This window comes from Schistocerca piceifrons, chromosome 4 (genome assembly GCF_021461385.2).
Source record: "Schistocerca piceifrons isolate TAMUIC-IGC-003096 chromosome 4, iqSchPice1.1, whole genome shotgun sequence".
NCBI lineage: Eukaryota > Metazoa > Arthropoda > Insecta > Orthoptera > Acrididae > Schistocerca > Schistocerca piceifrons.
In genome coordinates this window covers 749492659-749518134 of record NC_060141.1, presented here as the reverse complement: position 1 = coordinate 749518134, position 25476 = coordinate 749492659, and the positions used below count along the sequence as shown (strand labels likewise).

Below are 25476 nucleotides of genomic sequence, written 5' to 3'. Positions count from 1 at the left end.
CTTATAAATCCCATTCTATCTCGTAAAAATAATATATATTTTTCGTTGGTCTGCAGCCGCCAAAAAATTCGTAAATGAAAACATGGCCCGTAGTAGACTGTAATGTTCTTTATTAATTGCGCGATCGGGCGATTTTGACCTTTGTATAATTTTCAAGGAAAAGTACTTAGAAATATGAGATGCATCAGATGAAAACTTAATACCCAGCACAACGGGACTGTGGAATAGTTCTATTCCAATGTAACCACCACGCACATTAAGACATTTATCCCGCTGGTAGACGAGACGATTAAATCCTGTTTTGTAGAACGCGGTCGGTTGCTGAAGGATCCGCTAACGCGCCCACTCTTGCACTTCTTCGTCGGACTGAAAACGACGTCCATGCACCTTCTTCTTCAGATCACCAAAGGAATAAAAATCACACGGTAAAAGATTTAGGCTCTATGGAGGATGTTGCAGTGTCCTGCAAAGAAATCGCTGACTTCGTCCAATTGGCAGTGTGGAGGCGGGCATTATCGTGAAACAGTGAGATTCCGGCCGACAGTTTTCCGACTGCCCGAGGCAAAGCCAACAGTGGAAAGAAACACCCGACATCTGCCCCGCAAAAGAAAATCAAACTGATTCACACAAGTTACAGTCAGGCAGCGCCGGATCTACGATATTTCCGAAAGGCGGCAAAAACTTGATGGTGGCGATCCTCTGCCCTCCCCGTCCCGGCCATCACGAGCGTTTGAGATAGGACAACAAAAATTAAAAACAGAAGCCATCAAAACTATATTCAGGAGAGTGGAAATTAAAATGCCTTGCGGTTCTTCTCCTACTCCGAGTCAGCTGGTTTGACGTCATGCTCCCCCCCCCCCCCCCTTAAGAAAAACTCAGTGTAGGAATATTGTAATTGGGAGAATAAGAACTGTTCAGAAAATCTGCACACTTTATTGCATATCAGCTAATAACTTTCTCTTTTGTGTGACATAAAATTACATGTTGATACTGAAAAAGCTGTAAATAGAAATAGTATCCAAGACTGTTGTGGTATCTCGATTTGATTATGCCTATTTTGTCGCTGTCTGCTAGATAATACGAAATAGGCCTTTCAAATATTGCAGCAACTGTAACACACGCCAAATAAGCGAGACTGTTTTGGCGCAAATGGTCATTTTTATATACTTCATTTAGATAAATAACATGACAGAATATAATTCACGCAGTACCAATTAAATGCCTATTAGGTCGCCTGTAGCAGAGTTGTGTGTTAGCCAGTAGTTTCACATTTATTTCATATGTTCCAGTTTCTCAAGCATGAGCTCGGGAAGTAGTAGTACGAAATTTTTATATAAATTTGGAATCGTCATATTCTTCCATTTTATTTGTGTGATGTCGGCGTTTCTTCTCCTTCCACGTTCTAAGAAATCTAGTCTTCACTAATCATGTAACTATTCCTGCCATTGTCAAAACTTATTCTCCGGTTAACTTCACTAAAACAGCCAGAAAAACTTGCTCAGTTACCCCGTGTTTATTCCCCGGTTGGGAATTATTGCGTGTTTGTACAACGCGTTTTTCGCGCTATTCCCTATCCGGGGACTCTGCGACTGGTCCTTAGTAGTAGAGCGGTCTGCCAAAAAATTCTGTCAAAATTTCATTTTCTTGGTTGCACTGAGAAGATGTAGTCTTTCTTACCTCTTGTTCCTGTTAGTCGTTTATTTCCACTCTGGTAGTCTGAATCTATGTATTTCGCTAATAATTATAACAACGCTTATCATTGGACCACCCAATCAGTCACATAAACAAATAGCGATTGGTATTCAACCGTTCGCGTTTATTCGGCTCATCTCGTATAGCCCCGTCTGTTTCTGTCTGCGGGACAGGTTTTTTTATTTCTCGATGCGACGAGGATTGCCCTGGCAGAGACATCGCGTACACCATGCACACATTCAAAAATCAACTTACGAGTCGATCAGAAATCAACTTACAATGTGTTCCGAGATCTTCAAAATCCAACAGGAGCGCGTTTCAAAATCAAGGTTTTTTCCTTCAAGAATATGAATTTGGCTCCCTCTGGAACTGCCGCCCGGGCAGAAACCCCGGTTTGCCCCCCCCCCCCCCCCCTCCCCTTCACCTTTGATAGATCCGGGTAAGTCATGAGAACCTCCGTCGACCCTAGGGGCCTTCTGCTCGTCGAGTTGTTCGAGTGTGGAACCACTTTGCCGACGACATTTTGCAGAAACTGTGACGCACCGTGAAGTCAAAACGCTTGAGGAATGCTGTCGGACGGAATCGTCCGCTCCCACACTGCCAATCCGGCGTGCAGCCCCGATCCTCCACCTTGTGATGTCCACGTCTTAGGCGACCTGAAGATAGACATGCGTGGGCCTCGGCTTTCATTTCAATGCCCCTTACAAGTTATTCATCAGCCCAAAAGTTAGTTGACAAACCAGTGCTTGTTACTACCACTATCAACGGCAGTTAGTTCTTACTTGATCTGTCTATGAAAATGTTAACCGTGCAAGCATTACCAAACTTAAAATTTTCAGTGCTAAAAAATTTCCTCATCTACATCTACGCCTTTTTCTGACTTGTGTGTCAAGATGAGCTCACAGATTCTCAACGGGGTTCAAATCAGGGCTCTGAGGTGGTGTTAGAACCCTTTTGGTGGCGTTGTACTGTAACCACTCCCGGGTTTTCATTGCGGTATGTTTTGGGTCGTTGTCTTGCTGAAAATGGAACACCCCAGTAAGACCCAATGTCTGTGCACTAGCGTGTAAATTACCTCATATGATCCACTGTACCGTGGATTACTGCTAGATTTCCAACGCCGGACGCCGCCATACAGCCCCAGACCATGATACCACCCCCACGGTGCTTGACTGTGGGATGCATGTGTTTGATGTCGAGGTGCGTATTCGGCTTGCGCCAAACTTTCTTTCTTGCACCAACTCCGAACACATTGAACTTCGATTCGTCGCTAAATATCACAGTGTTCCAAAACTCCATCGGCTTGCTGATGTAGTCCTTGGCAAACTGCAGTCGTTTCTGCCTGTTAATTTCCGATATGTATAGCTTTTTCCTGAGAGAACGTCCATGCATGTTAACCTCATTCAACACATTTCGTATAGTTTGAACACTAAGCGTCTTGTCGGACATTGTCTGAACAACCTCAGCAATAGTAACTGCACTTGTAGCAGGTTCCTTCCGAGCAAGTGCGATGATATGGCGACGCTCTCGGGTTGTAAGCACTTTTGGACGTCCAGGACGACATTTATTCACTGTTCTTCCAGTCTCTTTATATTTATGAATGATGGCTCGTATCGTGGTGTAGCTAACAGACACCTCTGCTTCGCTTTGTCGATAGCTTCTCCCTTGTGAATGGAGCAATACCACTCTCTTACGCAACTCCACTGAATGTTCCTTCTTCTTCGGCCACATGCTGACCACTATCGCGCAATTCAGCAACATACAAGCGACTGGGCCGTCAACAACACGCAGTGTCTATTGCGTCAGCAGATGGTATTCCGGTACCTGGAAAGCCAGCAATATACCGAGAAGCCGCGCTCTGTGCCAATACTTTTTGTGTGCACAGGAGATACAGGTTTTCCCTTAACACTGCATTTCTTTGTTCATGGTAGGCACTGTGGGCAGAACTGTAATGTCTGGTATGTGAGGTAGCACGTACATGTGCTGTGTACCGGAAGGTGCGGCGTTTGTAACCAGCAACAATAAATACGCACGTGTGCCAATACTTTTTGGTGCGATTGTATATATGAAGTAGGTTGGATTTTGACATCTTAGGCTGGTGTGGATACCATGACACCTCTGTGCTTGGACAAGAGTGCCGCGTAGCGGCTTCTGCTGTTAAAGAGACGCCGAATGCATGTGGTGTCACGTAAGAACATGGCGGGTACTATACGCTCTGTCCTCTGTTGTCGGAATAACCAGACAAGTCTTACGAATATATGACATGACGGGAGAAACGTTCTGTTACGTATTCAAGATAATTCATGTTGACCTTGGAAAGCAAGTTATAAACACTCTATTTCGCTCTGCTTATTTAAAATTGTCCAGACGTATGTCAATTAAACTTCAGTGATTGTCATTTTGCACACGAGTGAAAGGCAAGCATAAAGTGTAGCATAAGAAACTCTGATAACGTAAATCACTGAAAAGTGGAAATACTGACCGAACACCATGTTTGCAAACCACTTCATATTAACAGAATCACTACCGTTCTGGCATAAAACGCCAGTAAGCAGCAATAATAATTTGTACACAACTGATTGCAACCTGCCACAAAAATGATCCAGTACAGTAGCTATAAGTATATAAGATACCCCATCCTAGTCACTTGAACAAATTATTTTTTAAGGCTATAATCTATCAGGTTACGTTCCATTGGGGAAACTGTTGCACTCAGCGACTGTTAATTTGACTTGTAAATTATAGATTTCAGCGATCAGTCTTCCTTTTTAAATTTTATTGGCAGATCAGACCACAGTTCAAGTGGATGAAGCCCGACCAACAGGCATTACATGAACTGAGCATAAATAATAGTGCATTGAGAATGGCTAGTTTCTAGCTGATATCTAGATCTACCAATAAAATTTAAAAAGGACGACTGATCGCTGTCGTCTTTCCAGTAAAGATTTTGCCTATTCGAGGTTTCGAATAAACCTTCGATTTCAGTCCGTAGATACCGATCAATATCGCGATTATGATATTTTCACCCTCGGGATGAGCGTGCGAGAACGTCAGTCGATTTGACCGAAAAGAAACTAATTTGGATTTTACCGATTGTTGTCCGGAGTCTGTTCGTTCGGGGGATAAGATCGGCTGTAGTATGACAGCGCACGTGGTGGCATACTGATTTGCAAAGATCGGCCGTCTCCGGCCGATGTCGTTCGTCGGTGAAATCCACCGATATCGGAACCACTGTGACCGTAGCCCAAGCGTAAGCAAGGTAGGGACGATGGGAGTAGAGCTCGTTTGTGTCACCTCGAGCTCTGTGATGACGGGGGGGGGGGGGGGGGGGGGGGATAAAAAGATAATGGAAAAAAATAATGGAAGGAACGTAGGAACGTGACGAGGTTCTACAAGTGCTCCAAGAGTCGGATTAAGGTCCAGGCAACACGAGGGGCCGCTTGGGGCGCAGATCGGAGAGGACGTCAGAGGCGTCCCCACTGCATAATTTGTACACAGCGTCTACAGACAACTGATCGCCACTAGATTTAGATTTATTTTTAAAGGTTGTACCATGACACCACGGAACGACAACTAATGTGTTATGGTGTGAAAAATATGGTGGGGGGCGAGGGGCGATAAATTATATGTCGCTTATGAGGAAAAATGTTCTCGAACCGGTTCTGACTCTCCATAGACTGCAATCGAGCTAAATGCGCCAGGCACATTCTAGCTGAGCAAGGGGTCGCGCAAAACCCCACAGAGGTAATTGGTGAAAAAGGCGCAGTAACTAGCCCTGTTGATAAAATATCGATATTCTTTCGGAAATATATGTTTATATATATCAGAAGGATATAGCGATATCGAAACGGCAATATCGAGAGCAAACTTTTTAATTTCATATGATATTTTTTCGCAATTTTTAGTAAATGTTTGAAACTGCTCTTTTGAAATTGTAGCAGAACATAATTTTACTTTTACTGCGTGAAGGAGTCTTACTACGTTTTGATGTTTCATCATGTCCAGTCTTTCGAATGCGCAGAAGCACATTAAACAGTGCACAAGTGAAGGTGTGGTCGCGGTCCTGATGCCAAGTTTCACCGAGTCTAAGACGAGTAATATATAGCTGAGCGCGGTAGATGTAGTGCCTTGTCTTTCAGACTGCCGCATCTACTTTACATTTAAACAGCATTCAAAGGAAAATAACCAGCCAATCCACAAGGTGTCAAAAGGGTTTTCACGTGCTCTTGCGCTCTGAAACAGCAGCCGCCACTGATATGCAGAGTAATCATGTAGATGTAGAATCTCACTCTTGGACGAACAATATTATTGCGCACATGGGAAATATTGTCAATATTTAAAAAAATGTGGGACTAGGAAATTGATATTGTGCACACCAGGAGCTGTCTGTCAGAAGTCGCTACACAGCCACTGTGAAACAATTGCAGGACGGCGGCAGCGCCAGCCCCAGGCTGCTGTCTCGCTCCGGTTCTTTCCCGAGACGCACCTCGCTGACCCCGTCTGCGGCTCCGAGTAGTCCCTCCACCACCAGCTGGGGATCGTCCGAAAATCTCGACGCATTTGAGTAAGTAAAAGTTGTGCTTTACTTTACAAGTGTAACTGTCCGTTACCATACAATTATCAATTTCTTCATATATTACTCATTACCTGTATGGAAATTTGCAGATGGAAATTAAATTACAGCGTTGATATACTGTTATTTAAGGCGTATATTACTAATTTACATTATCTGGTACACAACACGTGCATCTTCCAAGCAATCAGTGAACCTAGAATGAGTAACGGTAGCAACGCTGGCAGGTGCGTAGAACAGACAAGAGACCTAAATCTGAAAGGGGAAATGGGGAAATAAATAAATTTCATTAACTGGTCCAGAGAACTGAATCACGAGAGAAGCAAGGTGCATAATAGTTTTCATGATTCCAAACGCTAGACTTTTTCGCATTGCTTAAATGTAGGTCCACTGACTCAAGCTCTTCAAGCCACGCCATTGTGTCTGACAAAGAGGAGTACATCACTTCTGTTACACCAACCCCTCTCTTACTGGCAAACTGTGTGCTGGTTGACTGTCTTCAAGTAACTCTGCATATTCTCAAAAGAATCTGATTTTACCACCACTGTTACTTTGTCAGAAATTAACTGCTGTTGCATTCTCATTGGAACCGTGATGCACAATGCCTCTCTTGTAACATCTGTTACTCGAGTTGGTTGAGCGCCTACAAGATGACTTATCGCTGACGAAAAGAACGTATGACACTGTATGTACACTCCTGGAAATGGAAAAAAGAACACATTGACACCGGTGTGTCAGACCCACCATACTTGCTCCGGACACTGCGAGAGGGCTGTACAAGCAATGATCACACGCACGGCACAGCGGACACACCAGGAACCGCGGTGTTGGCCGTCGAATGGCGCTAGCTGCGCAGCATTTGTGCACCGCCGCCGTCAGTGTCAGCCAGTTTGCCGTGGCATACGGAGCTCCATCGCAGTCTTTAACACTGGTAGCATGCCGCGACAGCGTGGACGTGAACCGTATGTGCAGTTGACGGACTTTGAGCGAGGGCGTATAGTGGGCATGCGGGAGGCCGGGTGGACGTACCGCCGAATTGCTCAACACGTGGGGCGTGAGGTCTCCACAGTACATCGATGTTGTCGCCAGTGGTCGGCGGAAGGTGCACGTGCCCGTCGACCTGGGACCGGACCGCAGCGACGCACGGATGCACGCCAAGACCGTAGGATCCTACGCAGTGCCGTAGGGGACCGCACCGCCACTTCCCAGCAAATTAGGGACACTGTTGCTCCTGGGGTATCGGCGAGGACCATTCGCAACCGTCTCCATGAAGCTGGGCTACGGTCCCGCACACCGTTAGGCCGTCTTCCGCTCACGCCCCAACATCGTGCAGCCCGCCTCCAGTGGTGTCGCGACAGGCGTGAATGGAGGGACGAATGGAGACGTGTCGTCTTCAGCGATGAGAGTCGCTTCTGCCTTGGTGCCAATGATGGTCGTATGCGTGTTTGGCGCCGTGCAGGTGAGCGCCACAATCAGGACTGCATACGACCGAGGCACACAGGGACAACACCCGGCATCATGGTGTGGGGAGCGATCTCCTACACTGGCCGTACACCACTGGTGATCGTCGAGGGGACACTGAATAGTGCACGGTACATCCAAACCGTCATCGAACCCATCGTTCTACCATTCCTAGACCGGCAAGGGAACTTGCTGTTCCAACAGGACAATGCACGTCCGCATGTATCCCGTGCCACCCAACGTGCTCTAGAAGGTGTAAGTCAACTACCCTGGCCAGCAAGATCTCCGGATCTGTCTCCCATTGAGCATGTTTGGGACTGGATGAAGCGTCGTCTCACGCGGTCTGCACGTCCAGCACGAACGCTGGTCCAACTGAGGCGCCAGGTGGAAATGGCATGGCAAGCCGTTCCACAGGACTACATCCAGCATCTCTACGATCGTCTCCATGGGGGAATAGCAGCCTGCATTGCTGCGTAAGGTGGATATACACTGTACTAGTGCCGACATTGTGCATGCTCTGTTGCCTGTGTCTATGTGCCTGTGGTTCTGTCAGTGTGATCATGTGATGTATCTGACCCCAGGAATGTGTCAATAAAGTTTCCCCTTCCTGGGACAATGAATTCACGGTGTTCTTATTTCAATTTCCAGGAGTGTATATCCTTTAATCGTCTCTTTCCTCCATTAACTGTGCCTGGTGAGAGTATCATTCTGGCGAATAGCACTCGAGGCCGATCAAAATGAAAGTTTTGCAACCCATCTCTTTCTTGGATTAATTAAATTTCTTATATGATTTCTTCAAAGAATCTGCCATTCACGCAGCTACTTTTATGTGTTTCTGCCACCCTAAATCTCTCTAGCTGCGTACCACTAGGTATTTCATTGTTGTCTCTGTTTGCAAGAATTGATCGACAATGGAACAATCAGACGATAATGTGTTTCCATGGCATCTTATAAGCAATATGTGGCTTTTGTTAAAGTTGAGCCAGTATTCCTTGCACCATATGTCCATCCTTTGCGATTCTTCCTGCATTTAATTACTGTTTACTGCCATTATGACTTCCCTACATACAACAACGTTATTTGTGAACGGCCTTAATTCACACAGCAACAAACTAATGTATCACGTGATCGTAAGTGCAGTTTATCCAAAATAGCTGTAACGCTTCATAAACTGTGACAGCTGCACAATAGAATTTCAGTGCCACATGTGATAGAGGTCTTCCAACAATTGTTCAGATTGGCTGTTAATGATATCATAATAAAGCCTCAGGATGTCAACAGTAGCGAATGCTGTCATAGAGCAAGTGAGGCTAACCGTTAGATTAAATTCATCCAGTGTGTGTCCATGAAGTGGATGTACTATGCATGAACGCTGGAATGTACTGGGAAAACGCATCGTAAATCATACACAATTACAGTGTAAAAGAAGTAAAAGAGATGGATGCAACAGTTCTCAAGTAGCTCTATGTTGGAGGTTAAATAACTTGGATGAAGACAAGTAGGCTACTAGAGAGATCTCAACTTTCAAAAGTGGCAAATTGAGTACTCAAAACTTTCAGTTATGAGGCGGTGAAAATCTCTCAGCCCAAAGTTAATGTCATTTGTATCTTTACCAATAGGAGGGAATAAGGCCCTTTATTTTTTAAGAGAGGTCAATTAACACATGCCAGCAGTTTTCTGCTGTACTAGCAGGTCAGAGTCAGGCTGTCCATTGCTTCCTTCTCAGTGCTGCTGTGTGTATGCCACCGTCCAGAGCGTCATCCAGAATTAGAAATCTCTTCCTCCGCAATCTCTTGTCTCTTTCCACATACGCTTCCAAGACATTTATTGTAAAAGACGGGCAAATGAAAGCGAGACAGATACAGGAAAAGTAACTAATTCTTAATTATTTCAAAACTAATCACCGTAACATAACGACATTTCTCCGTTTGTAAGGCAAGGCGATCAATGCCTTCATTGAAAAAATGTTTGCAGTTGCCTGCGGAGCCATGTTTTATCCGGACGTCGAAATCTTCGACTGAAGGAAATCGACAGCCTCCACCGTCTTTGTTCAAGACTCCAAAAATATAGGGCCACAAGTTGCCGAGATTGCTTCGACTAAGCTGCAGAACAAAATTGTTAGGCTTACCTGGTCACTTGTTGACAGACTGCCTGTTGGCCTCTGTATCGGGTTCTTCGGCGACGTTCGCCTGAGGATTTTTCTAAAGTTCCAGTAAGAGTGGCTGGCATTGTCAAAGTTTCACCCTCCATTGCTGGTGGTGGTCTGGAGCCGAACTCGCGACCGCAGACTATGTACCTGGCGCGCCAACGTCCAAGGACTTCTTCGCGGTCATTTCCGTTGCGGTTATCCTCTTGATACCTGCAGACTACTACGAACCGACAAAGGAGACCAAAAATTGTCTCAGATAGGCAAAGGAGAAAAGGGACTCACTTCCAATGTCGGCAATATACCACATACCATGCATTTGCTGAAAAGTTTTGTGTTGGAATGACTGGACGGTCAGTCAGCTCCAGGATATCAGAACATAAGCGGCATGGCAGTTTGGGAAAGGTGGAGAAATCGGCCGTGGTAGAGCAAGCTCTGTGTGAGACTGGCCACGTAGTAAAATTCGCCGACACGGAAACTCTGGCTGTAGAGAAGAGCTACCGCAATCGCTTGTTCGGAGAAGCTATAGAAATACACAATCACGAGAATAGCTCCAACAAGAAAGAAGAAAGCCTCAAGATAAACGGATCCTGGCTTCGCGTGCTGCAGCGAACGACCGTTGTAGGTAGCGACAGGACAACCACAACGACCGCGGAGATGTCCTTGGACGTTGGCGCGCCAGGTACCTATAGTCTGCGGCCGCGAACTCGGCTCCAGACCACCACCAGCAGTGGGCAGTGAAGCTTTGACAATGCCGACCACTCATGCTGGCGAAACGTCAGAAAAATCATCAGACGGACATCGGCCGAAGAACCCGAGACGGAAGCCAGCAGGCAGTTTGTATGCTGCAAAAGTTTCGCTGGGAATCAATAGACGTTCCCCGTAAAGTCCCGATCGCTCCCCATGCGATCTGCACACTTTGAAACCCTGAAGAAAGACATTGGTTGCTGTCGATTTGTTTGGGACCAGGTCATGCAAGACTGTGTACAAACATGGTTCCATAGGCAACCTCAAGTTTTTTTCCACTGTGTCATCGATCGTCTTGTCTCACTATGGGATTAATAGTTTGGCGATTACTTTTGAAATAGTAAACAGTTTACTTACTTTTTTCCATTTGTCTCGTTTTCATTTGAGTGCCCCTTCTACTTCTTACTTTATACACTGTGATCTATTCATTCTCAGTTTCCTGTTCTTACACAAGTGCTCTGTCGTCCCATTCTTTTCTGTACCTTATCTTTTTTCACTCTGTACATCCAACTTATATTTTGATCCTCCACCACTTCCACATCTCAAAAGCCTCCAGAACTGGTTCATTTTTCTTCACCACTATCTAAAGTTCAGCGCAGTGCAGGGAGACAGTCCATGTAAAATGCTTTATCACATAACCAATGCAGGAGGAAACATACATCACAAAACACTGTTTGCATTTTAGCAAGGATTATGCACCATTAGAGCAACTTTGAATATGCTTAAGTCATGTAATTTAATTTTCACCCACTAAATCAGCTTAATTATTGCACTTCTTTTTTTAAGGAATACAACCAATACCTTTATGGACAACATACAAGAAATTAGTGAATCAAGACGAGAAAGCTGCAGCAGTAGACTCGAGCTGGAGAATGTGGAGCCAGAAGGAAATAATAATTATGGGTATGTCCTATCATAGTTAAAATTTTTGCCTATTATATACGTGAACTGAAAAAAATTGTATGTGTTGAACGAATGATTTTAAAGTGTTGCACAAAAATATCTGTGGCAAATGACTTGGAGTAATTCCGACAGGAATTATTGTCTTAGAATAAACATTTTAGAATCTAACTTGAAATCCTATAAATATTTTCCGTGAAATCTTACAGGAAAATGTGTTTCCACAGAAGTATGCAGAGTAATGAATATTCTAAATTTAAGGATGGATGTGTTGTTACATCCCTTCAATGTTGTTTTAACGTAAGTAAGCAAAAAAATGTTGGTGTCTACAGGACGTGATGACTTTCTTGGTTTTTCTGTACAGCTATGCTGTTGGAGTAGTGACGGTTGCATACTGAGAAGAACACAGCTATTTCTGCGTCAAATTTAATAACATTTGACATGTCACCGACCTGAGATTGTCGTACAGCTCGTTTTTAAGTATGAAGGGATTCCTGCCGGCTGCATAACAGCGTTGTGAAAATTAAGATAGATTTCTGGCTGTGAGATCGTTTCAGTTTCTATCAACTCACTTGACATGGATGGTTATAGAATTTGCAAAACGTGCTACTATGTACATGATATACTTCTTGATTTGTAGGAAGACTTTGCATGCTGCTGTTATGTGTTGAAGAAGCAAAATACTTTTCCGTCTCGTCATCAACGAAGGTAAACAAACTGCTTGATTCGTTCATCAGATGGGAAAAAAAGGGGGAATTAAGGTAATGATTTCTAACAACCTGAGCTGTCGAGTATGCTGCACGATCGTAAACCCAACACATGACACCTCAGTTCGTGAACGATGCTGATAACTGACAGAATGCTTGACGTCTGTGCATTAACGACGCTGTTATCTGTTAGCACACCTGGCGTCTGTGCAGGAACCATGCTGGTATCCGGCACATGGTGCATGAACGACACTGATATCCGGCTGAATACCAGACACCTCAGGGCTTGAATGATACTGATATCTGACAGAAAACTTCACATCTGTACATGAACGATGCTGACACTCAGCAGAATACCCAGCACTTGCTGCGTGAATGGGGTCGGTACGCAGCGGAACATCCAACTTCTCAGTGCACAAATAGTGCCGATATCTGGCAGAATACCTTGACACCTCATATGTGAACGAACCTGATATTCGGTAGAATACCCGACATCTGTGCGTGAGCGACCCTGACATTCAGCAGGATGCCCGACACTTCAGTGCTTGAACAATGCTGATATCCTGCAGAATACCTCAAATCTTGGTGCATAAACGATGGTGATATCTGGCAGAATATCGAATGCCGGCCGTTGTGAACGAGCAGTTCTAGGCGCTTTAGTCCAGAACCGCGCTGCTGCTACGGTCGCAGGTTCGAATCCTGCCTCAGGCATGGATGTGTGTGATGTCATTAGGTTAGTTAGGTTTAAGGGGGTAGGACGTCAAATGGGCCTACTTGGAGCAGGAAAGGCACCACAGGAAATTTTATTCTCTACTGTCTATACTTTTACAAATAAATTCATAAAACTTTTTCAGAATGACCAGGAAGGATTTAGGATTCACACTTATAGCAGTGGAAGTGCAAAAACATAACAAAATAATTTTTTTTATATATGAAATTTCTACAATTTTTCACTTACTGTTGGCAGCATTTGTTGCTATAGGTACATTTTTGTTCACAAGTAAGAGAGATTCTTTGATGAATTTTGCACAGCATACAAACCATACCGACAGGTGTATGAAACTCTAGAATTTTCCAAATCTATTAAAAACTGTGGTAAAAATTGAGATAATTAACTACGAAGTTTGATTTTTTCTAAACATAAAGTTTAAAACGTAACAGCTTATTCATTTTTTCATAAATTAAATAGATTCTACAGTTTCAGACACCTGTAAGTATAATTTGTTTGCTGTGCAAAATTCATCGAACAGTCTCTCTTACTTATGAAGAAAAGTGTACCTATAGCAACAAATGCAGCCAATAGTAAGTGAAAAAGTAATGAAATTTGACATGTAAAAAAAATTATTTTGTTACGTTTTTCAATTTCCGCTGCTACGAGTGCGAATCCTGAATCCTTCCTGGTCATGCTGACAAAGTTTTATGAATTTACTTGTAAAAGTATAGACATTTGAAATTAAAATGTCCTCTGGTGCCTCTCCCGCTCCAAGTCAGCCCGTTTGACGTCCTATCCCCCTTAAGTAGTTCTAAGTCTAGGGGACTGATGACCTCAGATGTACGTCCCATAGTACTCAGAGCCATTTGAACCATTTGAAGAATATCCAATGCTCTTGTATAAACAGTGCTGATACCTGGTAGAATACCTGACGTTACAAGATGTCAACAATGGTTTCTCTTTACGAGACTATGATTGGATCAAAACAATATGCAAACCTCCTTAATATTTTTCCAGTTCATTGATAAGAGATGTTTCCGGCATAAAATTCTATGTAATAATGGATAATCGTGGTGCCCTGAAAAAAGGCTACTGAGGACTGCTATTAAACCCCAGTCCATGGTCTTGTTTGATCAGTGGCATGTTGGCGCTCTGTAGCCCGTCCAGTTCCCGTCGTTTATTTTGGTTCTCAATGATCCTGCGTACTTTTATAAGATAGGTCCCTGTTAATCGCCGTAAGTTTGAATTTTTGGCGAAAGGGAAACGACGGCAAGGGATAGTAACAACCACCTTGCGTGTAGCTAGGGGCCTCGTGCAGAGACGCAGTTGCGGTAGACAGATGGAGAGAAAGCTGCCTGTCGTCTGGGTCCCGAGGTCACACTTTGATAACTGCAGCGACTGGCAGACATGACTGAATGAAGACCAGTCTTGCTTACAAAATTTCCGCGGAACTTACAGCGTGCAGTCTTGTCCGCTGGTGGCCCCCTTGTTCTGAATCTAGTAGAAGGCTTCAACTGCAAAAAACCTGTGACGTGGTAGATTGCGACTTCGTATTTTTTCACCATAATGTATCAGAGCTGCTCTCATCAGGGACTGCTCATGTAGCAGACTATGTGCGTGGGATGCACACAAGACGTTTTACGTGATTAGAGGATTCACCATACAGTTCAGATAATGAGAGCTGCTGAAGACCCCAGAGTTTTACTGTGAGATCCAAAGACGTGCCCCTTCCCATCCCCTCATGGATGAGATTATCAAAATCATAGTGATGACTTACTGAACAATTCGCAACAAAGTGGAAGGATCTGAAGCGCTTCTGAAATGCCAGTGGACTTACAATGTGACAGTTATTGAACTATATGAAACAAAATCGACATTACTTCTGAACGGTTTGCGTTAGGACGTTCAAGCTGCATGGTTGGCTGCGGGGCATGATGGGAATTAGTAAGCGCATGCGCACGCGACTTATTGTTGTCGGCCACTTTCATTTGGATGGATTCGTCAATAAGAAAAGTTGGCGATTTGGGTTCTGAGAATCTGCATTTCGTGATCGGGAAGTCTCTTAACCCTCAACGAGTGAGTGTGTGGTGTCAATTGTCCAGTCACGGAATAATCAGTGCGGCATTACTTGGTGGTAAAGTTACTACAGAATAGTACGTGAAGGTTTTGGAAGATGATGTCATCCCTAGTGCTAGTTCTGCAAGGCTCGCAGGAGAGCTGTGAAGTTTGGAAGGTAGGAGACGAGGTACTGGCGGAATTAAAGCTGTGAGGACGGGGCGTGAGTCGTGCTTGGGTAGCTCAATCGGTAGAGCACTTGCCCGCGAAAGGCAAAGGTCCCCAGTTCGAGTCTCGGTCCGGCACACAGTTTTAATCTGCCAGGAAGTTTGATGTCATGCCTATTATCCAAAGTGACCCTGATTTCGATAAGATGTGGTTCATGCAAGACTGAGATCGGCCCATCGAGGCACGAGTGTTTTATGGCATGGAGGAGTATTTGGGGACCGCATTCTGGCTCTGTGGCATCCAGAGGCTACTGGCATGGTCCTCGATTGGCCGCTGCAGTTTCTGGATCTGAACACATGCGTCTCCAGTTTTTGGGATATATTAAAGACAAGCAGTAACCCAAAAACCATTGCTGAGCTGAAAACAGCCATTCAGGAGGTGGTCGACATCATCGATGTTCCGACACTTCAGCGAGTCATGCAGAACTTCGCTATACGTCTGCACAATATCGTCACCAATGATGGCAGGCATATCGATCGAACATGTCATAACCCAAATCGTAATATCTGTAGTGAATAAAATGTGAGCACTCCGTCGTTTGTAACTAATTTACGTTTTTTCCATATAGTTCAATAATTGTCACCTTTTACATGATGATAAATCAGAGGTAACGTCCCGCGTTGTGGCCGTGGACGGAGCAGTCGATCCCGGCCGACCTTCGTGTCATCCTGTGCCAGTGACGTCATCGGAGGCAGTATGGAGGGGCACGTGGTCAGCACTCCGCTCTCCCGCCTGTTGTCGCGTTTCTTGACGTCGGAGCCGGTACTGCTCGGTCAAATAGCCCCCTCAGTCGGCCTCACGAGGCTGAGTGCACCACCTTCCTGTCCTCCCACCAGGGTAAAAGGTCACAAGCAGCAATGGTAATCGAACCCGATTCCCCTGCATGGCAGTCAGTCGCGCTGATCATTCAGCTGTGGAGACAGAATGTGGAGTAAAACCCAAAATGGAGAGCAGTGCAAATCTAAGTGCACATCCAAAGGGTATGCTAACGAGAAATGTAGATAGTGTATTTCTCGCTGTAGATATAGAGATAGAAATTGAAGGTGCACTTGAGATTGTTATCAGAAGCAGAAAATACAACGTGTCTCCAGCACTCAGAATTCACACTCTTTCATGGTGACAGTCAAGTAAAGCCGTGGGCGAATGCGTGTATCAATGCAGGTCTCAGATAATAAAGACGCTATGGTGTACACTGGGGTCTGTTTGAGGGAACTGTCTGTTTTCCTCCTTTTTAGATTCGGCAACTTGTAGAAGTGAAAGGGAAGACAGAAACGTCACTTACAAATGACTCCTGCTCTAGACGGAAACTTGTCTGAGAAATCGTCCTTTAACAGTGAAATGTGAGTCGGCTCAGAGCACATGTGAAGGATATAAATCCGTTAGAAAAATGACCTCAGTGCCAGCCTGTGTTAGTACTAGTAGTAGTTGTGGTGTCACCGCCAGACACCACACTTGCTAGGTGGTACCCTTTTAAATCGGCCGCGGTCCATTAGTATACGTCGGACCCGCGTGTCGCCACTGTCAGTAATTGCAGACCGAGCGCCACCACACGGCAGGTCTAGAGAGACGTCCTGGCACTCGCCCCAGTTGTACAGCCGACTTTGCTAGCGGCGCTACACTGACAAATACGCTCTCATTTGCCGAGAAGATAGTTAGCATAGCCTTCAGCTAAGTCAATTGCTACGACCTAGCAAGGCGCCATTTATCCTTTGCTGTGCATCTAATGAAGCATGTACAGTAACAAGACCAATGTCCACCAATTGTGGATTAAAGTTAAGTATTCCAGCAGATACGTACTTTTCTTTATAGCATTAATTACGTATCCTGTTTCAGACCTCACGCCAGCCTGCGTGAGTTTAAGCGCGTGCCTTTCGGTTACCCGTCACTGTGGATTGGCTGTCTTGCCAGTCCACAACAGTAGTAGTAGTAGCTTTATTCATCCTTTGATCTCTTTTTACAAGGATATTGGACATGTGAAAGTATTTACAAGTTTAGACCAATTTAAAATAAGCTAATTCATGTACACATACACTTACAGACTTCTAGTTAGACAATCATTATATTCACTCCAGGTATACATTACTTTTTTTTTACAAATAACTTATAACTTAATGTAACGCCACACTGTTCACTCAAATCTCACTGTCACTGCACACACTACACACATTCTTTCATAACACTTCACTCACCACACACACACACACACACACACACACACACACACACACACACACACTGGTGATCTCTGGGCCATTTTCTGTACCACAACTTCCCATTTGCTATCCTTAAAAACTGAATCAGCATCTCTGTATAATGAGTGAGATGTTGAGCTCAGAAAGAGGAAGAGGCGTTAGTATTGTGCTTTACATAGCCTGGAGGTACGTTTTTCTAGAGGAGGAAAAACAAGGGAAAAACATAGTGTGGAGGTGTTATGTGGAATGCTGGATGTTTTATAATCACTATTATTTATTTGTATAACTTTTTTTAACCAGATCCCTACTGTTTTGTCTAAATAATTCTTCAATGTATAGAATGTAGTGCATAACAGGTACTTTTTAGCTGCCTTTTTAAATAAGTGTATTGTATTTTTTATAATTTCTTTAATCTCTTTTGTTGATTTATTGTACTGTTTTATTCCTCGGTAGAAAATGCTGTTGTGAGTTTTATGTTTATTTTTTCTGGGTAAATGTAAGTTGAGTCTAGCTCTTGTTCCATGGTAATGCACAGAGCTGTTTGTGCAGTAATTACCAGTTTTTTTTATGTGTACAACTGACTGGTAAATTTATTCACATGGTGCAGTTAAAATCCCCAGTGTTTTGGACAGATCTTTACAATGAGCTCGACTACTATTTTTGGTTATTATTCTTATGGCTCTTTTCTGGAGTTTGAAAACTATGTTCATATTTTGTGCTTTTTTTCCCCAAAAATGACACATACCACACGACCTATGTCTGTCTCGTCACAACTGTCCAAGCAGTTGCTACGAAGTTGCTCACGGCACGTAATGTGCGACTGTGCGACATTTAATGGCAACCCTATAAATCTATAGGTGCAGAGAGTCTCCTTGACCATATTCCATTACTCCAACCAGTTTTGTTACTGATTTTAAAGCGCATATTACACAATGGTCAGCAAAAAATGAGGAAGAAACGAACTTCCAATGACGTGTCACTGCCAATATAGCTCGCTGAAACTACTACAACAGTATAGTAACAGATCGTAACTGAAAGAAATATGCAGTTAGATAAACAGAAATGATCCTTTCATTCAAAGATAATAATCACACTGAAATCGGCGCTGTTTATGATGATTCCCTGAACATTACAAAGGGCAGGACACGGTTCATAATAGGGCGTGTCTCAACGACAGATAGCAACGCATGCCGTGAAATGGGCACCCTCGAGGTTGATAAGAAGTTGTTGTGGTAGGGCGTCCCATTACTCCGCTGCTGGTTGGTCGTTGATGGATCTGGACGTGCTGCAACACGTTTCCCTACCGCATCCCACACGTGCACGTCGGGAAACGGCCGGACCATTCCATGTGCCGAATATCCTCTCGTTCCAAGAGCTCTCTTGCCTGCGCTGTTGGATGCGGTCGACGATTTTCGTCGATGAAAGTGAAGTCTGGGTCGAATGCATTTCCGAAAAGACGCACATGGAGAAAGACTACAGTGTCATGTACTGTGTTCAAAGATTTGAAGATCAGTGCGCCTAAACACAATTATACCTCCCATCGTAAAGCCTGTATCACCAAAACCACCATGTTAGACAGTGTTGCTGGATGCATTATGTGTTTCTACCTCTTGCCATACGAGGATACATCCAAAATCACTGTAAAGACTGAATTAGCTTTCGTTGAAAAAGAACGCGATCTCAGTGCTCTTTGGTCCAGTCCTGATGCTCTTGCCAACATCACAAATCTTTGAACACAGTACCTTCATCTGCCAGCGTCACTGTAACACTACACTCCTTCCTCACGTGCGTCTTCAGGGGTGCATTCGGCCCTAAGTTCATTTTTGTGGATGACAGTACACGACAACATCGAACAGTGAAGGTGGACAGCTCTTGAAATGAGAGGATATTAGACGAATGGACTGCCACGCTGTTCTCCCGACTGAAATTCCATCGAACTCGATTGGTAATCGTTGGGGAGCCGTAATGCAGAACATACACCATCCACCATCCAACGGTTGTCAACTGCGCTGGTGGAGGAATGAACCGCCCCATCACAATAACTTCTTACCAGACATGCGGCTGGTGTGTTAGCACGTTGCAGAGCATGTACTGTCGTCCGTAGTGATTAACACCATATTAAGAAATATGTCCTGTCGTTTCCAACGCCCTGGAGGATCATTATAAATTGCGGAGACCTCAGTGTAACTATTGTCTTTGAATAAAAGTGTCATTCCTTTTCGTCTCATTGCGTATTTCTTTCACTTACCTTCTCTACTATGCTGTAACAGCTGTTTTTATGCATTTGGAGAGCTGACAGTGACACGTCGTGCAAAAGTTACCTTCGTCCTTAAATGTCGGAGTAAATGTTCTAGAACTGGAGTCAAGAACACCTGCCAGCATGAGGAACTTAGAACTAGATATCCTCTGAGTAGTGAAGCAACTTAAATCACTTATTAAAAAGATGTCTTCTGGTCCAGATTGTATCCAATTACGTTCCTTAAGGCGTGTGGTGATGCAATAGCTTCATAGTTTACAATCACATAGAACCGATCGATCGCCGAAAGATCCGTACCAAACACTGGAATGTTGCAGAGATCACACCAATATTCAAGGAAGGTAGTAGGAGTAATCCATTAAATTACAGGCTCACATCATTAACGTCTATACGCAGCAGGGTTTTGGAGCATATATCATGTTCGACCATTATGAATTACCTCGAAGAGAACGGTCTATTGATACATAGTCAATGCGGATTTACGAAACATCGTCCTTGTGAGGCACAAGTAGCATTTTACTGACACTAAATTTTGAGTGCTGTCGACAACGGATCTGAAATTTATTCCGTGTTTTAGATTTCCATAAGGCTTATGCACCGATTGGATTAGTGATATGCTGTCAGATGCAACAATTCGTAGTAATTGACGGAAAGTCATTGGGTAAGAAGGAAGTGATATCTGGCGTTCCAGAAGGCAGTGTAATAGGCAATCTACTGTTCCGTATCTCTACGAACGATTTAGGAGCCACTCTAGCAGTCGTGTTAGGATGTTTTCAGATGATGCTGTCGTTTATGGTGTAGTAAAGTCACCAGAAGATCAGGACAAATTGAAAAACAATTTGGAAAAGATATCTGTATGATTCGAAAATTGTGAATTGACGGTAAATAATGAAAAGTGTGAGGTCAGACACATGAGTGCTGAAAGGAATACGTTAAACTTCGGTCACACGATAAATCAATCAAATCTAAAGGCCATAAATTCAACTAAATACCTAGGAATTACAATTAAATCGTAAATTGGAAAGAACACACAGGAAATGTGAGAAAGTTCAGTACATCGAGAAAGTTGAGAGAAGGGCAGTGTCACTGGTTTTGAGGTGGAAGTCATTAAAACAAAGGCCTTTCTTGTTGCGGCGGGACCTAGTCATGAAATTTCAATAACCAACTTCCTCTTCCGAATGCGAAAATATTTTATAGAGAGAAACGATCATCACAGTAAAAATAAGAGCGCCCACGAAGAAGATGTAGGTGTTCTTTTTCTCCGCGCCCTGTTCGAGAGTGGAATAACACAGAATTAATGTGAAGGTGGTTCGATGAACCCTCTGCCAGGCACCTAAGTGCGATTTGTAAAAGTCTTGGACACCAGTGTAATATATGCGCATCTTCGTCATTGGATCCATATGGGTCAGTTGTGGAGAGCTCTACTTATCGGAAGAGCTGCGTGTTCTAAATACAGATGCTAATAACCACTTCAGTGAACGACGTGGTGATTCCCCACCATTGACCGTCCTGCTCTCCTGCCCGACCCTGCTGACACTGATTCTGCTGAATGAGAAGCGAATCACTACTTGTCTTTAAACCTAACACTTTCCCAGCTGCGTTGCGACTCAGATAAGGTAACCCCCAGAAGGGATCCGCCATAGTGGGTGCTTAGTAGAAAAAAACGAATGCTGCATCGACAACCATTTGTTTCTGAATGTCAGGACACTGTCAAGGATTCAGTGTATCGGCAGGCGAGCGGAAAAGATGTACCACAACATTGCTTACTCTCTAATTGAGTACTTATTTATCTATCTAACGCAAACGGTGGTGTTGGGATTCCATCGAAGCACATCTTACCAGGGCTTGATGATGACAGTGTTACAGCAGTTAACTTATCCGTCGATGTAACAGTTATAGACAAAACCACATTTTCAAATGCCGTCTCTTCAAATTTTACCTGAACATCGCAATTTTGTTGTAGCTCACACTGATGATCTAAAGAAGGCGTACCATCCATTACTCAATGATATACCCTGGACGCAGCCTCACGAGTCACTTACGAGGCGAATTTGATACTTGTGATGCACGTTGTTACCTAAATTCGATGAAATATCGGGAAGTTTGAGGCTGCGCCGACCAGCTTGGGGCCATCGACAACGACTCGCCGAGTGCGAACAGAAAGAGAAACAACAAGGAAACGAACAAGTGCACACGACACTACAGATAAACAAAGAGAGAAGAAACGTAGTGAAAGCGGAGATCAAGAGACCGAAGCGAGTCCTTTGTCGCTGCACGACGGAGATCACAGGGCAGCTGCGAGCTCCAATTGGACAACAGAACTGTGTGTTGGATAGCAGAATGGTGTGTGGTGCCGCGGCACGGTGGTGTTACCAGCGCTCGCATCTGTGAACCCCTCTGCCAAGCAACTGGGATCCAGTTCCGTGCTCTGCGGCGGACATTGAAATTGCTCAGGCCAGGATACCCAAAGGAAGACCCGTATACAATGCTGACTGCAGTGCAGCACAGGAGACGTAATATTGCCACTGTGTCCCTCATGCCTCACTGTCCAAAGAGGCAGGGGGAAAGGAACGTCATTCTGCTGAGTCAGACGCCGTGTGCAAACTTGGGAAAATAAGGCCACAGGCGTAGCCTTTACAGAGAATACGTAGCACAGTTTACTGTAGCTGTACATGCAGCCACCTTGCCGTACAGCAAGAAGACTACTAGCCAGTGGCATGGACAAGAGCTAAGGTTAAGAAACAACACGCTCAGATGGCGCTGACGCCAATGGTCCAGTCGCAATGTTCCTCCCTTTGGCCACTAATGTGGAAAACAGTAATGCTATCATGTCTCTGGGTGTGGCAGTCTCCTGTGATGTACATGTGCTTGCTGAGACAAGTGGATGCACTATTTCACAGTGTACACATTTCTGTATGCCACATGTTAACAGTACATAGCTTATGGTTTGAACAATGTTGATGAGAAGATTGTGCTCTGTGTTATAGCATTTTTTTATTTTGACAAACCCTCTACATAGGTTGTTGTATAGAATATTTTGTTGTGTTTATGCATTTTGTACATGTAGATGATAGTGACCTTATAATGCTACAGACTATGTCATTGCAGGTACAGATTAGTTTTAGAATGCAATTAGAGATGTTTTGGCCATATTCATCTCGGAATAAGTTATTGGGTATAGTGATGACCTGAATGTTGAGCACATTGATCATACATACATCTGTACCATTCCATACCACACTGTACTGACCATGGCAACTCATGGAGAGAGGGTGACTGGCCCTGTTGATAGTGGTACAGCACCAACAGCAGCTATGTGTGCCTTCTCACTTCCCTACTACTAATGAACTATTTTTCAGCAGCAACAGGGGGTGAGGTGGTACCCTTTTTGTCAGCAGCAGATTTCATCCTCTCACTATTCTCATGTCATCAACCTCACTATCATGACACTACACCATACAGTTACACATTTGGTATGTAGGATACTTAATCCACTGAGTTAACGACCAGAACAAGTTCCCCACAGGGAAAGCAAGCATCATATCCTTATCCTTTTTCTCATCTCAAAATTAAGAAATGATGTGCATCTCCATTTTATTTTATTTTTTTGTTTCAGTCTGAAGCATCCTTGCTGTGATGATGCTGACGGGACCACTACACCTGATGCAGAACCAATTAAGAATGTGTCTGTTCTCAAGCAGATGTATTTAAACTAGTAAGTACACATTATCTTATTAATGCAATACTTCCATTAAACTAAAACACTGAATAAATTGTATACAGTTAAACACTTACTGCTCTGAATAAAACAGTGTATCCTGAGATGGTCAGCCAAAAAAAAGATTAGAGGTAGTTACGAAGGTATGATTTTGGCACAAGGTGTCAGTTCAAAAAAAGGCAAGCAGTAGAACCTCGTCTTCATAAGTTTAAACAACACAAGTATTTTTAGCATCCACCAACTAAGTGTCCCATTCTAGACAAGATTAGCAAAATAAAAATTCCTGTATCACTTACTTTTCTAAGATTAATGATGCATAACACATTTATTTTTTAGTCTCATTGTCAACCAAACTGTCATTTTCATGTATTAATTCTCGTTACTTTGTTAAGTGATTTACTGTGCAACATGTATGACTTGAATCTGACAATTGAGCTAGAAAAATGCAGCTGATAACTTTACATTCCTCAATTTCTTCCACCAAAGAAACAGAATATTATGCCATATTTTACCAATAACATGTTTTATCTCATTCCTCCACAAATATATTAAGGATAGGGACAGGACTGTTACACAGAAATTGTGTTTTGGATGGTTTATTAACTAAACAAGTTAAGGATGGATCAAATATACACAATGAAAGTGCACTGATCAGTATAACTCATTGGCCTGCTCCCTACTTCATAGTTAAATCAAGCCCACTACTTATTCAGCTGAAAGAATAGTAAATCAACCCTGAAGAGGGCGCAAACCACGAAAAATTCATTGAGTTACAGAAAGCAGAAGTCAAGAAAAAGATCCTCCTGTATAGACATTCACTGTAACTTGTGGATTCCAGTCTATGCAATGAACAATAGAGAAATAAATTTCAGCGTGTTTTGAGAAACTCATGGTCGAAACATGCCACCATCCACACAAAGAAATGCCATATTTTCCACGATAAAATTGAAATTAACTTTAGTATTGCACACAAGTGTCACATGAACACTGAAAGTATAAGCTTTTGCTGAAAAATTAATGAAGGAATAAAATCAATTTGAGCAAGCCTGCAAACTGCTAAAATCTGTTAAATTACACAAGTTCAAGTAATGAAAAGTCGTTTGGCCTATAAGATTCATTCTTCTCTGCAGATTGATGTAATGATGAATAAAGAATACAGTACGCTGCATTCTGAGCAACACATGGTGGAACATACCATTATTTGCACAAAGAAAACCGATTTAAGTCTGGAATTTTCTACAGACATCACTTACGCACTGAACGTGGGAAGATTAATCAAAAGTTAACAAGGGATGGACATAAATCCTACGACCAACCACGTAGCATTGTATCTCAATGAAGCGATTGATTTACAAGTCCATAAAACTCAGCTCTACACTACTTCCTATTACATTCATTGAATTTATTTTATACCCTGAGAATGACTCCACCAAACTATGTGGGAGAGTAAAACTTTTTCTACTCTGCCACATGTGAACCTAACTCACACACAATGTATGCACTACCAAAAATGCAAAAACAACGCTAAATACACACACGAATTTACTACTACTATAATTAACATGATTTTCCCATAATATACAAAAAACTGAAATAAAAATGGTTAAATTTTATGACTAATTAATTCAAACAACTCCATCTACAGACTCCTAAAATATGCCCATTTTCACCCAGTTCTTCCAGCAAAGTGTATGTAGCACAGACTGAGCACTAACTGTGTATGCTCGCACTGTGGTGGGGTGTACCCACCAGAGATACCCATGGGACCTGGCTGCCGATGTAACAGCAGTTACCTGCTATACACCAGCTCTGACGGCCCAGCTAAACCTCTCTGCCTCTCCACATAAGCTGCCACTATACGCAAGACTGCCCTAGCAAACAGATACTGGCTACTCTCATGAGAACTCACGTTCACTCAGTCAGTGGGTGAACTTGTAGGACAAGGGCATGGGAAGGACACAGGTACACAGCTGCCAATGAAAATACAGGGATAAAATGACTTCCAACATTTGTAAACAGAAATCGAGTGGCAAAGAAAAATGACGGAGTCAAGGGATATATGAGATAGATGACATGTGTGCATCTCAG

General features: G+C 43.5%; 1 protein-coding gene across 1 annotated transcript in view; it reads left to right on the top strand.

The window, feature by feature from the left end:
• Nucleotides 1–25476, top strand: part of LOC124796148 (inositol 1,4,5-triphosphate receptor associated 1-like) — a 302195-nt gene that overhangs the window by 254746 nt on the left and 21973 nt on the right. The window contains exons 10-12 of the mRNA XM_047260239.1: nucleotides 6120–6256; nucleotides 11406–11522; nucleotides 23287–23385. Coding sequence (XP_047116195.1) covers nucleotides 6120–6256; nucleotides 11406–11522; nucleotides 23287–23385 — 353 coding nt within the window. The remainder of the gene's footprint in view (nucleotides 1–6119; nucleotides 6257–11405; nucleotides 11523–23286; nucleotides 23386–25476) is intronic.